We start from the raw sequence: 15,231 nt of genomic DNA, 5'->3' as shown, positions 1-15,231 counted from the left end.
CTCTTCTATTTTCCATGTATATAAATGACCTGCCTGATGTGCCAGTAACATGTAGAATTCAAACGTATGATAATGATATCTAAGTATACACATGTTGCAAACTGAAAGATATCCAAACATGCGAGTCTAACATAAACATTGATTTAAACTTAATACATTCTTGGGCTGTTAATAATGCATCGTGTTAAGATCCATCTAAAACTAAACTGATTCCAATAAGCTAAACAAATGTAACAATAACTGATGTTAATATCGAGTTTCCAATTTTAACAACAAAATCAAAATTGGAAACTCTGTAGTAACTCATGTTCAAGTAGCCACAAACCTAGGATTGACTTTCAATTCTACACTACATCATATAAACGGAATTCTACATTACATCATAAGAACGGAAAAGTTGGCAAAGTTCGTTGAATGCTGCGAAATTAATGGACTGTTCGCTTATCAACACCTTTCCACATACGAATGCTACTTGCTAAAACTTATTTGATTCAACACTGTTATAGGGATGCGAAATATTTGCAAATTTTGATGTAAGAAACTTTAAGTTGCTTACAACGACAAAGCAAGATATGTTTTTAACAAAAATTGACAAGAACACATATCGCAATTTCCATATCAAATATTTAATATATCATTTAAAATCTTATTGATAGTCTAAATGCATATTCCTGCTGCACAAGGTAAATTACAGCAAAGGAACCTGAATACCTTTATCTCAAATTCAACAGATCGAACTGTGGCCAAAAACTGATTCAACTACGATTTCACACTCAAATTTCTGAATGGCAATGCATTGTGCATAGTGCGGATCTCTGGAACTCTGGAACCTACCACCAAACATTCAGAGCGTAAAGAATCCCAATTCCTTTAACAACGAGCTATTCGTATTATTCAGGCAAACAACAAATTCCGATATGTGTGTTTGTTAAGTATAATCTATGAAAATAATAATCAATGAAAAGGGTGATTTTTTAGCTATAATCTTTTTGGCAACACTGGTTTAAACATTTCACGCAGGTTTGGTGTTTTGTTTCACTGTAATTTAACCATGAATCGTTAATAAATTATTAAATATAATTACCAAAATGCGTGCTTTGTTAAGAATCGCGCACTTCTTCCATTCCATCGACGAAACTCATTTTTGCCTCAATGGGCAGGTAAATAAGCATAATTGTTGGTTTTGGAGTCAAGATCAGCCAGAAGCATTGCAAGAGCTACCAAAACTTAAAAAAACAACTTCACAATTTTGTGCAGTTTATGGGCTGGTGGTATCATTGGACCGTACTTCTTCAAAAATGATCCGAATCCTAACGTAACTGCGAATTGTCAGTGCTATCGTGAGATGATATCCCACTTTTTTTTGCCCAAAATGCAAGAGCTTGATTTGCATGACATGTGGTTTAAACAAGACGATGTCCCATGCCACGTAGCACGCATAAAAATTTACTTATTGAGAGGCGAGTTCGGTGAACATTTTATTTCACATTTGGTACCGGTCAATGGGTCGCCTAGATCGTGCGATTAAACGATCTTAGATTATTTTTTGTGGGGCTATATTTAAGCTCATGTCTATACAGACAAGCCAGCAACATGAAGCATTAATTTGTGAGATATCGGCCGAAAGTACGCCAAAGTCGGACCAAGCGGATGGACCATTTGAGGCGCAGTCACGGTCAACATTTGCATGAAATAATCTTCAAACATTAAATTGTATGGACCGTACTATCGATAAATAAAGTTAAAATAAAGATTTCATGCATTTTCTGAATTTTATGTATTTTTTTTTTAGAAAATCTTTCCAATAGCTCTTAAAAAATCACCCTTTTTAAGTACTCAATTATGAACCAGTACATTAACTTATAAGATATGATCTTGTTGTGCTGGTGTTACACTTATTTAGCCTGTAAGGGGCGTAATTCTTATTTGATTTTGCTGATATTGGACACAGTGACTTTTTCTATAACCTCTAACATACTTGTCAAATATAGTGTAAATCGGCCCATAACCCGAAAAGCTACCATATAAACCCATCCCGCGATTATACTTCTTTAGCCTGTAATGCTAAAGATGATACTCGGCACAGTGACCTCTAACATACGTGCCAATTATAGTCTGAATCGTTTCATAACCTGATATAGCTCCCATATAAACCGGTCAGCCGATTTTACTTCATGAGCTGTAGAGGGGGTAATTCTATTTGAATTTGGCTGAAGTTTTGCGCAATGGCATATACTATGATCTCCAAAATCCAAGAGATGTATGCTCTGGATAGATTCATAACCTGATATAGCATTTCTTATTAATTTACCTTTGTTTGCGTATAAGAGATACTGGGCAAAAAATTAAACAAATGTGTTCCATGGAGGAGGATTGCTCTGAGCTCTTCCAACGTCGCCGGCTTGTTGGCATAGACCATTGACTTGACAAAGACCAAAAAAATATAGTCTAGAGGCGTCAACTTGCACGGACGAATCGCTCAAACGACTGGTCCATTTCTTGGAATAATACACTCAATACATTACTTACTCTTCAATAAATCGATTGTATCATGTGCTGTTTGGCTTGTTTCACCGTCCCGTTAAAACCACATGTCGTCCAAAAACAATAAGTGAGCATGGTGCGGTAGCATTGGTAACATAACGATTGGTATCGTCGGAAGAAGTATGGCCCAATGACGTCGCCTGCATGCAAACCGCACCAAACAGTTTTTTTTATACACTAAACCACTACTGTGGTACAGAGTTTTATAACTTAGTACATAAGTACTAAGCCCAGAGGTTAGCATGTCCGCCTATGACACTGAACGCCTGGCTTCGAATCCTGGCGAAACCATCAGAATAAATTTTCAGCGGTGGTTTCCCCGTCTTAATGCTGGCAACATTTTTGAGGTATTATGCCATGTAAAACTTCTCTCCAAAGAGGTGTCGCACTGGGGCACGCCGTTCGGACTTGGCTATAAAAAGGAGGCCCCTTATCATTGAGCTTAAACTTGAATCGGACTGCACTCATTGATATGTGAGAAGTTTGCCCCAGTTCCTTAGTAGAACGTTCATGGGCAAAATTTGCATTTTATATTAGTTTGTAACACCCGGAAGGAGGAGAGGTAGACCCATTAATTTGATTCGATTTAGTTATGTCTGTCCGTCTGTCCGTCTGTCTGTCTGTCAGTTTGTTCGTCTGTCTGATAGGTCGGAATCGGTTTTGGTTTGGATATAGTTCCCATATCGCCTAATTTTGAGTAATATTGCAATAATGTGGTAATTTGTTAACCTATTCTCTTGAAATTTGGTAGAAAGGATTATCTTAGGACTCCCGATATTACTGGCGAATTCCGTAGAATTCGGTTCAGGTTTAGATATACCTCTTATATATATTTCGCCCGATTTTTACTTCTTAAGCTACTGCAAACACATTTATAAACCAACTAGTTGGCCCGCTGCGCTTCGCTACACCGTAAAATGGTTTTTTGAAAATTGATTATTTGAAGAATTCTGGCATCTTGACTTCTTGAGCCTCCATGGTACGCAATTATCGAATTCTTCAGTAAGAGTGCTACAAAAGTTTTTTTTTTTAATAAAACAAAAATGGTTGTGGATATCAATGCAACTCTTTATTTTGTGGAAGTACGTTCGATGCCATTATGTATGGCATACTTCAGTAAGAGTGCTACAAAAGTTTTTTTTTTTAATAAAACAAAAATGGTTGTGGATATCAATGCAACTCTTTATTTTGTGGAAGTACGTTCGATGCCATTATGTATGGAACTCGGTTTCTTTTGCATGGCTCTCCACGAGCACGCTTGCGATTTAAAGTATCAGTCGATACTGCTGCAATTTCGCGTTCGATATTCATATGAAGTTCATCAACCGTCGCTGGCTTGTTGTTTAACGGCGTCAAATCGAATGATCGAGGGGGAAAATCGACTGGACCATTTCGTGAGATAACGCGTTTGCCAAATGTCCTCTAAGTCCGTATCATTCAATTGGGCCCAAAAATACTATGTTATCATTAAACGGTAGCGACTCCCATTCACAGTAAGGTGCCGGACTTTATCATCACGGAAGAAGTACGGCCCAATGACGCCGCCGGCCCAAACCGTAATTTTTTTGGGATGTAATGATGACTCATGGAATAAGCGTGGATTGCTATCTGACCAATAACGCATATTTTGCTTATTTACAAAGCCATTCAGCTAGAAATGAGCCTCATCGCTAAAGATGATTTTTCGATGAAAAGGATATGACCACTGACTCCGAATTTCGGTAGTTAATTTTAATAATTTCGACTCGTTGGCTCGTATATCTTTCCATCATGAAATGCCAAACATTACTGAAGAGAAATGTCAAAAAATATAGCGTCGTTGGCTGTCCCTATCGGGATCTTTTGTAGCGTTCTTTACTATCCGATTTAACAGAAATTTTGAACAAAGTGTTTTGTTTCGACTTCCAAACACTATGTCAAGTATGGTCTAAATCGGTTTATAACCGTTATATAGCTCCCATATAGAGCGATCTTCAGGTTTTATTTCGCGGTTCTTAAACGATTTGACTGAAATTTTGTACAATGACTTTTCCTATGACTTTCTACAATATATACGTTCCAAATCTGGTCTGGTCCAGCCCATAACCTGATATGACTCCCATATAAACCGATCCCCCGATTTTACTTCTTGACCGTATATAGGGCCCAATTCTTATCCGATTTGGCTGAAATTTTGGTCAATGACTTCCACTATGGTTCATAAGCTGATATAGCTTTAATTGCATGTAATTTTTTGTACGTTATCCTTTATGTGCTTATAAAGAAATACCAGGTAAGGAACTTGACAAATGCGATCCATGGTGTAGGGTGTATAAGATTCAGGCCAGACGAACTGAGCGAGCTTTTATTTGTTTTTGAATTAATCAATTGATCGAAATATATATATGACCAGGTTAAATGTAGGTTTCTCTTCTTATAAAAGTACCTCTCCATATCGCATATATACACTCACACATTTGCACATCAATTATTTAGTTGCCTGGTTGCATGATATTATCCATGTAACCACTTTTCTTCCATGTTTCCCCAAAAACAAAGTTTTGAGAATATAAAGCAAAACCTTCTTCTTAGATGAATGCATGCATCTTGAAAGCAACTTTTAGCCTCCATCACTTCAAAAAAATTTAACTTCGACATGAAACAGAAAATAATACTCTCACAAAAACTCAAACACCTCCAGCTTACACACACTCTCCCAGATGTACATATATATACTATAGGTAAAAGCATACACAAGTGTGTGTGTATGAACTTTGACTGCATCACACCTACAAGGGTATTTCATGGTTTGGAAACGGAAGTGAAACCAAAAAAAAAAAAATAAAATAACACAATTTCTTCTAGAAACTTTTTTAATTTCGACAATTGATATTTTTTTTCTAGGTTGCTAAACCAAAAATCACTGTGGAGAACAGGTACAAGTAGGAAACATTAGAAGCAATATATATTTCTATTCAAGAAGTAGTATAACCAAGCAATAGATGCCAGGCAATGGGTGAAATACAAAAAAAAGAGTTCAAAAGTTTTGTCTGTTGTTAGTCTTGTTGCAGGTTTTACAGCCAAGACACAAACATAAATTTTTTAAGATGTAACGACCACACGTACCACGTAAAAATAATTATCTTCATATTATATAATTGCTAGAGTGCAAAAGTTTTATCTAAGACTTTTGGAAATGTTATTTCTTCATTGACAACAACAATATGCCAAGCAATCTTCCCTTCGAACACTCCCTCGTTCTCTTTTTCCTGTGTGTGCATTTAAAAACTTACCTGCAAAGTTATGTTTCGTGCCAAACGCAAATTGTTTAATTCCACCAACTCCAACATGAAACTCTGTGGCAGACCACCATCGAAGCCCTCAATGCAATCCACCTGGATAGAATCTGCTGATTGGTTGGTTATCGAGCAATTTTGTAATGGAAATGGTCGACCTAAGGCGTTGGGGGAGATAAAAAATGTAAAAATAAAAATAAAGTTTTATGTTGTCAACGGTTTTAGTTTATTCTTAAATATGTATATATGTGAAAGGAAGTTAAACAAATACCAACAAACTATTGGACCAATAACCAGCAAACATGGCACAAATGATAGGTGAGTAAATTAAGTGAATTGCTCATCGCCACTGGGGTCACTGGCGATGTGATTGTGATAGTGTTTGTGGAGCATTCCATGACAAGGGGGGACATTCCAGGAGGGAAATTTCATACAATATATTTGTGGAAAAAAAGGTCGTGGAACTTTTATTTCAAAGAAAATTTCAGAAAATTTTCACCTCATTTTTCAGAAAATTAACTTTGAGTGAGAATTTCAGGGATATTTTGTCTTTAGAGAAAAAAAAATGAGAGAAAATTTCAGGTTCAGAGATTTTTCATCAATCTATATATATAACCCGCAAGGAAAGGCAAAAGTCGGGCGGAGCCGACTCTATAATACCCTACACCACCAAGTATACGTAATACTATTAATAGATAGCACTTATACCCAAATTTAGCCAGACTTTAATTTTGCATACCTATTGAAATATCGAATAGAAACTTATACGATTTTCTTACGATCGTACGAAAATTGTGGCTTCTACAGCCTTAAAAGTCGAAACGCACAAAAGATTTATAGGAGAGTTTTATCCAAGTCGATTTTGATGAAATTTTGTACACGTATTGGGATGTCAATTAAACCATCTCATGAAAAATTTTTTAGAGATCGGACCAAAATTGTGGCTTCTACAGCCTTAAAAGGCCATATCGGATGAAAAATATATATGGGAGCTATAACTAAATCTGAACCGATTTTTTTAAACTTTACGCACATATGAGAACGTTGAATAAAACGGCCCATGCCAAATTTTGTAAAGATCGGACCAAAATTGTGGCTTCTACAGCCTTAAAAGGCCATATCGGATGAAAAATATATATGGGAGCTATATTTAAATCTAGACCGATTGTTATGGAACTTTGCACACATATGAGAACGTTGAATAAAATGCTCCATGATAAACTTTGTAATGATCGGACCAAAATTGTGCTTGCTACAGCCAGTCTATATCGTGTGAGATATATTTATGTGAGCTATATATAAATCTGATCCGATTATTATGAAATTTTGCACACATAAGGGCACATCGGATGAAAAATATATATGGGAGCTATATCTAAATCTGTACCGATTTTTTTCCAAATCAATAGCGTTCGTGCTAGGACCAAAAAAGACACTTATGCTAAATTTTGTGAAAATCGGACAACAAATGCGACCTGTACCTTGAATTAAAGAATACCTGGAGAGAAACAGGAAGTGATTCTAAGCCGATCCGTATACCCATCGGTGGGTCTAGCTTCTCCTTCTTACCGTTGCAAACAAATGACCAAATCTATAATAGCCTGCACCACTACTGTGGTGCAATATGGGACTCAAATGAAAGGTATTCGGGAGTAAAATACAATTTTGACATCAAAATTTGGGTCCAAGTACCTAGGGGGCTGCCCCGACCTCAAAACCCCTTCAAATAGGCATATTGGATGATAATTACAATATGGGACTCGAATAAAAGGTATTTGGGGTTAGATTAAGAAAATTGTCAGGAAGGAGGAATAGGCTATATAATTTGTCGATATTGACAGGGGGAGGACTCTCCCCCGTTATCCCAAAAACACAATCCAAAATCAAGGTTGACCGATCGGGACGATATGGGTATCAAATGAAAGGTATTGAAGAGTAGAAGACGGGGCCAGGGGCCACTCCAATCCCTAAAGTTCCCCAAACAAACATATTGGATGTACATATCAATATGGGACTCAAATGAAAGGTATTCGGGAGAAGATTACGAATATGACATAAAAAGATGTCTAAGTATTCGGGGGTCGCCCCACCCCAAAAATGAATTTGTGTTAGTTTGTTTGTAGGTATGTGAGTTTTTTTTTGTTCCTTATAGACTAAAAAATGGCTCAACCGATTTTCTGGAAATGTTCACATATTATGTGGAGTGGTCTGGAAGGAACAATAGGCTATATAATTTTTTGATATCGGCCCCAAAAGTACCACCAGCTATCGAAAGTAATATGGGACGCCGATGGTATTCGGTATTCGGGTGTAGAGTATGAAAATGGTGTTAAAAGTAGGGTCCAAGTACGTACGGAGCCGGTATAATATACTAGGGGGCGCCCCTAGCTCAAAACTGTGCACATTAGACGATCATGACAATATAGGACTCAAATTAAAGGAGTTTGTGAGAAGATTACGAATATAATATAAGAAATGCGGTAAAAGTGATAGGAAGTCGCCTAGCCCCCAAAACACCTCCCAAAATGAGAATATTTGTCAATCATGGCTTCATATGGGGTTCAATATAAGATGTTTGGTAGTAGATAAACAAATTGTACTAAGGAAATACATATGGTAGTAAGAAAGAAACATCTTTTTCGTGTTGTGCTAATGAAGACTCAGCAGAGTGGGTGGGTACAACAAGTCCATTCTATAAAAATGAAAGTGTTGCGCATTGTTTGTTGGTTTGTTCTGAACAGACTCAAAAAAACGGCGAAATTTTAACAGATGGAAGAGTTTAGCTCCCTAGTGAAAATAGGGTACTCCATTTTGTGATTTCTGCGAAGGGGACGAACCCTCCCCCCAACCACAATTTTCAAAAATGCCAGATCTCGGAGATGGGTTCATCAATTTAAGTGACATTTTGTATGCCACCTTTTGGGAACCCAATATCACAAAATTGGTATAAAACTTTAGGGTCAATTAACAGATGGAAGAGTTTAGCTCCCCGTGAAAATAGAGTACTCCATTTGATGATTTCCGCGAAGGGGGCGGACCCTCCCCCTAACCACAATTTCCAAAAACGCCAGATCTCGGAGATGGGTTCATCAATTTTAGTGAAATTTTGTATGCCATCTCTCGGGAACCAAGAAACACAAAATTGGTATAAAGCTTTAGGGTCAAATAATGTGGGGGACGCCCTACCCAAAAATTCACCCAAATGGATATGTTAACCGATTGGAACAATATGGTTATCAAATAAAAGGTATTTAAGAGTAGTGTACGTACTTGATTTAACAATTCGACCTCTCGTGGCCCCGACCCCGGGCCTCACCACCAAAATTTTTGTCTTTACAGAGAATTCCAAAGAATTGTTGTCATTGGAGAAGACTCAGAAATATTTTGCCTTTAGACAAAATATGATGTCAAGAGTTGTATACAAGTAGCGTGGGTGACGTCCCAACCCCAAAAGTACCTCTCAAAAACTAAAATCAAAATTTTGTATTCCTTGATAATTTCATGGGAATTGTTTTTTATACCCACCACCGAAGGATGGGGGTATATTCATTTTGTCATTCCGTTTGCAACACATCGAAATATCCATTTCCGACCCTATAAAGTATATATATTCTTGATCAGCGTAAAAATCTAAGACGATCTAGCCATGTCCGTCCGTCTGTCCGTCTGTCCGTCTGTCTGTTGAAATCACGCTACAGTCTTCAAAAATAGAGATATTGAGCTGAAATTTTGCACAGATTCTTTTTTTGTCTATAAGCAGGTTAAGTTCGAAGATGGGCCAAATCGGACTATATCTAGATATAGCGCCCATATAGACCGATCCTCCGATTTAGAGTCTTAGGCCCATAAAAGCCACATTTATTATCCGATTTTGCTGAAATTTGAGACAGTGAGTTGTGTTATGCCCCCTAACATCCTCCGTCAATTTAACTCAGATCGGTCCAGATTTGGATATAGCTGCCATATAGACCGATCATCCGAATTAGGGTCTTAGGCTCATAAAAGCCACATTTATTATCCGATTCTGCTAAAATCTGGGACAGTGAGTTGTCTTAGCCCCTTCGACATCCTTCGTCAATTTGGCTCAGATCGGTCCAGATTTGGATATAGCTGCCATATAGACCGATCCTCCGATTTAGGGTCTTAGACCAATAAAAGCCACATTTATTATCCGATTTTTCTGAAATTTGGGACAGTGAGTTGTCTTAGGCCCTTCGACATCCTTCGTCAATTTGGTACAGATCGGTCCAGATTTGGATATAGCTGCCATATAGACCGATCCTCCGATTTAGGGTCTTAGACCCATAAAAGCCACATTTATTATCCGATTTTGCTGAAATTTGGGACAATGAGTTGTCTTAGGCCCTTCGACATCCTTTGTCAATTTGGCTCAGATCGGTTCAGATTTGGATATAGCTGCTATATAGACCGATCTCTCGATTTGAGGTTTTGAGCCCATAAAAGGCGCATTTACTGTCCGATGTTGCCGAAATTTGGGACGGTGAGTTGTGATAAAACTTTCGATATTATTTTTCAATTTGGCTCAGATCGGTCCAGATTTGGATATAGCTGCAATATAGACCAATCTCTTGATTTAAGGTTTTGGGGCCATAAAGGGCGCATTTATTGCCCGATTTCGCCGAAATTTGGGACAGTGAGTTGTGTTAAGCTCTCCGACATTTATCTGCAACTTGGTCGAAATCGGTCCAGATTTGGATATAGCTGCCATATAGACCTATATCTTGATGAAAAGCCTTGGCCCAATAAAAGGCGCAGTTATAATCCGATTTCACTGAAATTTGACACAGTGACGTATGTTAGGCTTTTCGACATCCGGGTCGTTTATGGTTCCAAATCGGAACATATTTCGATATAGCTGCTATGGGTCATAATGCATGCATTTTTCCCCGGATTTGACGAAAGGTGGTTTACATATATACCCGAGGTGGTGGGTATCCAAAGTTCGGAACGGCCGAACTTAACGCCTTTTTACTTGTTTTTTTTATCAATTCATGAATATTTGGAATTCTATTGTCATGGATTACCCCATATGTATACAAATGCACATTTATATAGTTTTTGTCTTTTTTTGTTGGAAATCCTTTTTTTTATTGGTTTGGAAAACAACGCTTGATGCGTACTTCATAGTATTTGTACAACTTACCTGCAGCAACCACTTGAAAAATACAGGGCGATTTTTGCATGCCAATCGAGTTGCGAGCCCAACATGATATTGTACCATAATCCAAATCCGTTGTGGGGGTATAGTTCAAACGTGACATGCCAGTCTGTAAATAAAGACAAAAACGATGAGTATTTTATTTGCCATATATTCGAGTCTTTAGAAGTGAGCCACAAAAAATGTACTTTGGCAGTTTGGCGGAATTATGGAATTGACTAGTTTGCATTTTTGCCGCAGGTCTAACTACTACAACATTCCAATTGAATTTACACCGTTCACAATCGTTCTCCAGGGTGTCATGTTGGCATTTTTTCGAATACTACACATACATTGGGAGATAAACCAAATTATCTATTGTCAAATGTAGTTGAAAGGAATACATAGAATTGAGCAGGATATTATTTTTTTATTGCTGTCATATATAGTTGAACATGACAATATGCTGTAGGTTTAGGGGATATGCCAAAGGGCTTCAGTAAGGCAGTTAGTTTTCTGGATACTAAATAGGGTTGAAACTACAAATTTGACCATGGACCATTACATTAGGGAACATTATACTACAAAGTAGGATAAAGTTAGGTTAAAATGGTAGTTTCAAATAAGACTCTTATAAACTGATCGCTATGATCGAACCAACAACCACTGTACCTGCAATACGAACATAGTACGTTTCAGGCACTTCCGATACGAAATAAGTGTGGCCCCCAAATTGTTATGCTAGTGAAGTAAGTGCCCGCAATAATGATTAGAGCCAAAAATATAGTTTTGGGAAGGCATTGTAAGTTTTTCACGATTCTGTACTTCAGTTGATCTCGCGGTTTGTCTGTCCTTGTACAGACAAACAGCTTTGTGTAGCACTACCACTGAATGTAAATCGTTCATCTGTCTGACTGAAGGCAAATACTGATAGGATGTTCATATGTGTTAAATGAAGTAATCCTTTTATAAAGAAGAAAGAAGAATCCTTTTATTAGGACGTCTCTTTGTGCCCATACGTATTTCGTTATCTGTCAGCAATATTTGGTCCATACTTCTGTTTTTTTTTATTTTTTTTTTGTTCTTTTTACAACATAGAGATTGTCACTTTATAAATTGTTTGTCATATGTATTATACCAACTCCACCCTAATACTTTTAGTATGAATAGAAACTCGACAGATGATGTTGATTATTTGAGATTTAATATATATGCCCAAATGTTAATTGAGAACATTTACATTCAATTGGTTTTTACCCCCAAAATATCCTTTTGGAAATTGACAAACCAAAAAAAAAAACATTTTTAAATGGCTTTATGTGATCAAATGTTCTTTGCCCGCATGCATCTGCACATTTACAAATATCAATCGGCCCAAAAGTCATAGTTGGTAATCAAAACTTCCAGGAAAGTTTGTAGAACTTTTTATATAATGCTTTTTTCAAACCGACTTTTATGTATATTCAGACAAAAACAAAAAGAAATGGTCCTTAAAAACTTGAGGCAATTTTGCAACCATTTGCTTGGATTTCCTCATGTGTGTGTTGTATTGAGTTACAGAGGAGAGTGGGGTAATTTTGCCATATTTATTTTTATCAATATCCTTCTAATATTTATTCATCGATTTTTTCATGTTTGGCAAACCACGGATCCTGCACTAAAATGTAAGGGTGTAGAAAGTAAAAGAAACAGTATTCCTGGAAAAGATACATTGGTGACTGACAGTGGTCAAAACCAAAAACAGTGGTCAAGGCCAAAAAGAAAGTTGAGCCGGACCGTATCGTATATGCCCTCCACCATGGATCGCATTTGTCGATTTCTTTGTCCGGTATCTCTTTAAAGGCACACAAATTAAAATGGATAAAAAGTCATTGTGCAAAGTTTCATTCAAACCGGATAAGAATTGCGCCATATAGGAGGTCTAAAAGTAAAATCAACAGATCGGCTTATAAGGGAGCTCAACCGACCTACACTAATTTTTGCGAAAAATTTCAAGCGCCAAGCTTTAATCCTTCGAGCATGCTTTCGACAGACATCGTGCTTTTGACACCATGTCTGGAGATCGGTTTGTATGGCAGCTGTATCCAAATATGGTCCGATCCGAACAACATTTGACAGGAATGGGTAAGGGTCTACCAGAACTCGCTGTGCCAATTATCATCGAAAACGGGTAGTAAATGGATTTTATGGCGGTCCGATCTGGACCACACCTCACAGATATGGATTTTGCCAAATTTCATCGAATTTGGATGAAAAATTACCAATTTATTGCCTCAAGACAATAACAAAATTACGATTTTATTGATCAGATGGTTTATATACAAAGAATAAGAAATAACCAAAAATTGCTTGGAAACTTTTTTATACCCAAGCTATCTACAAAATTATAAATACCTGGGTTTTTGGTATATATCGGTATATACACGGGTATTTACCCATCGCCCATCTCTAGCTATGGGCTATGTTATCCGATTAGGCGAAATTTCCTAAAACAGGGGATTTTTTCATGATTGGGAAAATTTTTTTCTCATTTGGGGTACGAGGACTTTGATGGTGAAAAAGGTTAAAATTGGGGAAAATTGGGGGGAGTGGAATGCTCCATACGGAGTAGCTGCAACGGCAGTTGCGGACAATCAGCGGTATCGAGCGGAGATTCTCAGTGAGAAGTCGGGTGGCACCGGCTCTTGCACAAATACTGACTGCCTATGAAGCTCGATATGACAAGGCGAGTTATTGGGGCCTTTAAATAGCCAATGGCTATCCCATTGGATACCCAATGGCATTGGACCGGAACGAGCTTGCTCACCTGCAGGAGCTTGACGAGGATCGCTACCTCCACATGCTATGTGGCTACAACAATAACAACCCCCGGATTAGATGTGATAATATATAGAAAGCGTATTCACCTACACTGATCTTTGCTGTAGGAACGTATCTCCAGAAATGAGAGTTGCACATGAATATGATAGACATAGACTTCAGTCTTTTAGGAGGCATAAGCCTTAGTCCATCGTACTATAGCAGAAAAGGTTTCCAACTATTTAAGGTCAACTAAGGACACGGCATCCGAAATAATAAAATAACTTGTTAGACCCAATACCTTCGGATGGGTGATATACTTATCTAGTCATTCCGTTCGTTACACCTCGAAATATTTATGTGGTGTATATATTCTTGATGGTTTTGACATCCAAAGTCGATCTATTCATTTCCCTCCGTCTGTCGAATCCATGATAGTGGTCAAATGAAGAAAGCTATACTTTGAAATTTTGGGCCACTTGCAAATGGGCCTTATTGGTTCAGATTTCGATATAGCTACCCTAGAAATCAAGTCGAACGACTTGTTTACCCCTAGAAACTGTAATTATTATCCGATCGGGCTGAATAGTACGTAGTGTTCTGTTACAATTTCTAATAATCAAGCCAAATTTGGCCCAAATCGTTTTATAATCTAATATAATGACTTCCCTATAAACCGAATAAAACTTTTTAATATGCAGTGAGTGGGTTTTATAGAAGCGAGTTTGTGGTACTTAATAGGGTCAAACCGCTGAATGAATTTTAGTGCAATTGGCATGAACTGAAATATATTTTCCGGAGATGCACAAAATATATATGAAAATTGATTTTCCGGAAAGAAAATCCATGAAAATGATAAATTATTTATCAATAAAAGAAGAAGTAGCTGAAACACAGCAAACTTTTTTTTTACACAGCAAACGCTTTTTACTCAACCATTCGGTATGGGTGTGAATGCAAAGCCATAGGTGGGAGTATTAGTGGTGAGCGCGCGAAAGGTGACTGGTATGTGCGAGAGAAAGAGTATGGTAACAGAGATCACTATTCGGGTGCGGGCGTGTGGTGGTGTGATGCGTGTAGACCTACTTGGTGTCCTTTGCCATGAAGGTCAGTCAGTAGCTTAAGCTGTGGCTATGGACAATGACGTTTGCGGTTTAATATGTTGGCAACGAGTAAATACAACTTTGGCAACACATTTATTAAAACATTGAAATAAATCTTAAAAGAGTCAAAGTAACACCAAAGTAACACAATGAATGAAATAGTTGGCGGAGATTTAAAACAAGTAAAGGAAAGAGAGTACAGTATTTTTGCTTACATTGTGTGATGTATCCCATACGGTTAAAGGTGAACAAGTAATAGCTTGCTTAGTTCGGCCGGGCCGTATCATATATACCTTCCACCATAGGTCGCACTTGTCAAGTTCTTTGGTTGGAAGTCAAAACAAAAGACTCC

The 15,231-nt window shown here is 37.6% G+C and overlaps 1 protein-coding gene across 1 annotated transcript in view; it reads right to left on the bottom strand.

Annotated features, from left to right (window-relative positions):
* Nucleotides 1-15,231, bottom strand: part of LOC106090424 (protein turtle homolog A) — a 436,959-nt gene that overhangs the window by 54,804 nt on the left and 366,924 nt on the right. Inside the window, exons 11-12 of the mRNA XM_059362200.1 lie at nucleotides 10,984-11,107; nucleotides 5,817-5,977 (exon numbers count right to left, since the gene is read on the bottom strand). Of these exons, the coding sequence (XP_059218183.1) occupies nucleotides 5,817-5,977; nucleotides 10,984-11,107 (285 nt within the window). The remainder of the gene's footprint in view (nucleotides 1-5,816; nucleotides 5,978-10,983; nucleotides 11,108-15,231) is intronic.

The sequence above is a fragment of the Stomoxys calcitrans genome, chromosome 2 (assembly GCF_963082655.1).
Source record: "Stomoxys calcitrans chromosome 2, idStoCalc2.1, whole genome shotgun sequence".
In the NCBI taxonomy this organism is placed as follows: Eukaryota; Metazoa; Arthropoda; class Insecta; order Diptera; family Muscidae; genus Stomoxys; species Stomoxys calcitrans.
The sequence above is the reverse complement of the archived record's forward strand: the minus strand, read 5'-3'. Positions and strand labels throughout refer to the sequence as shown.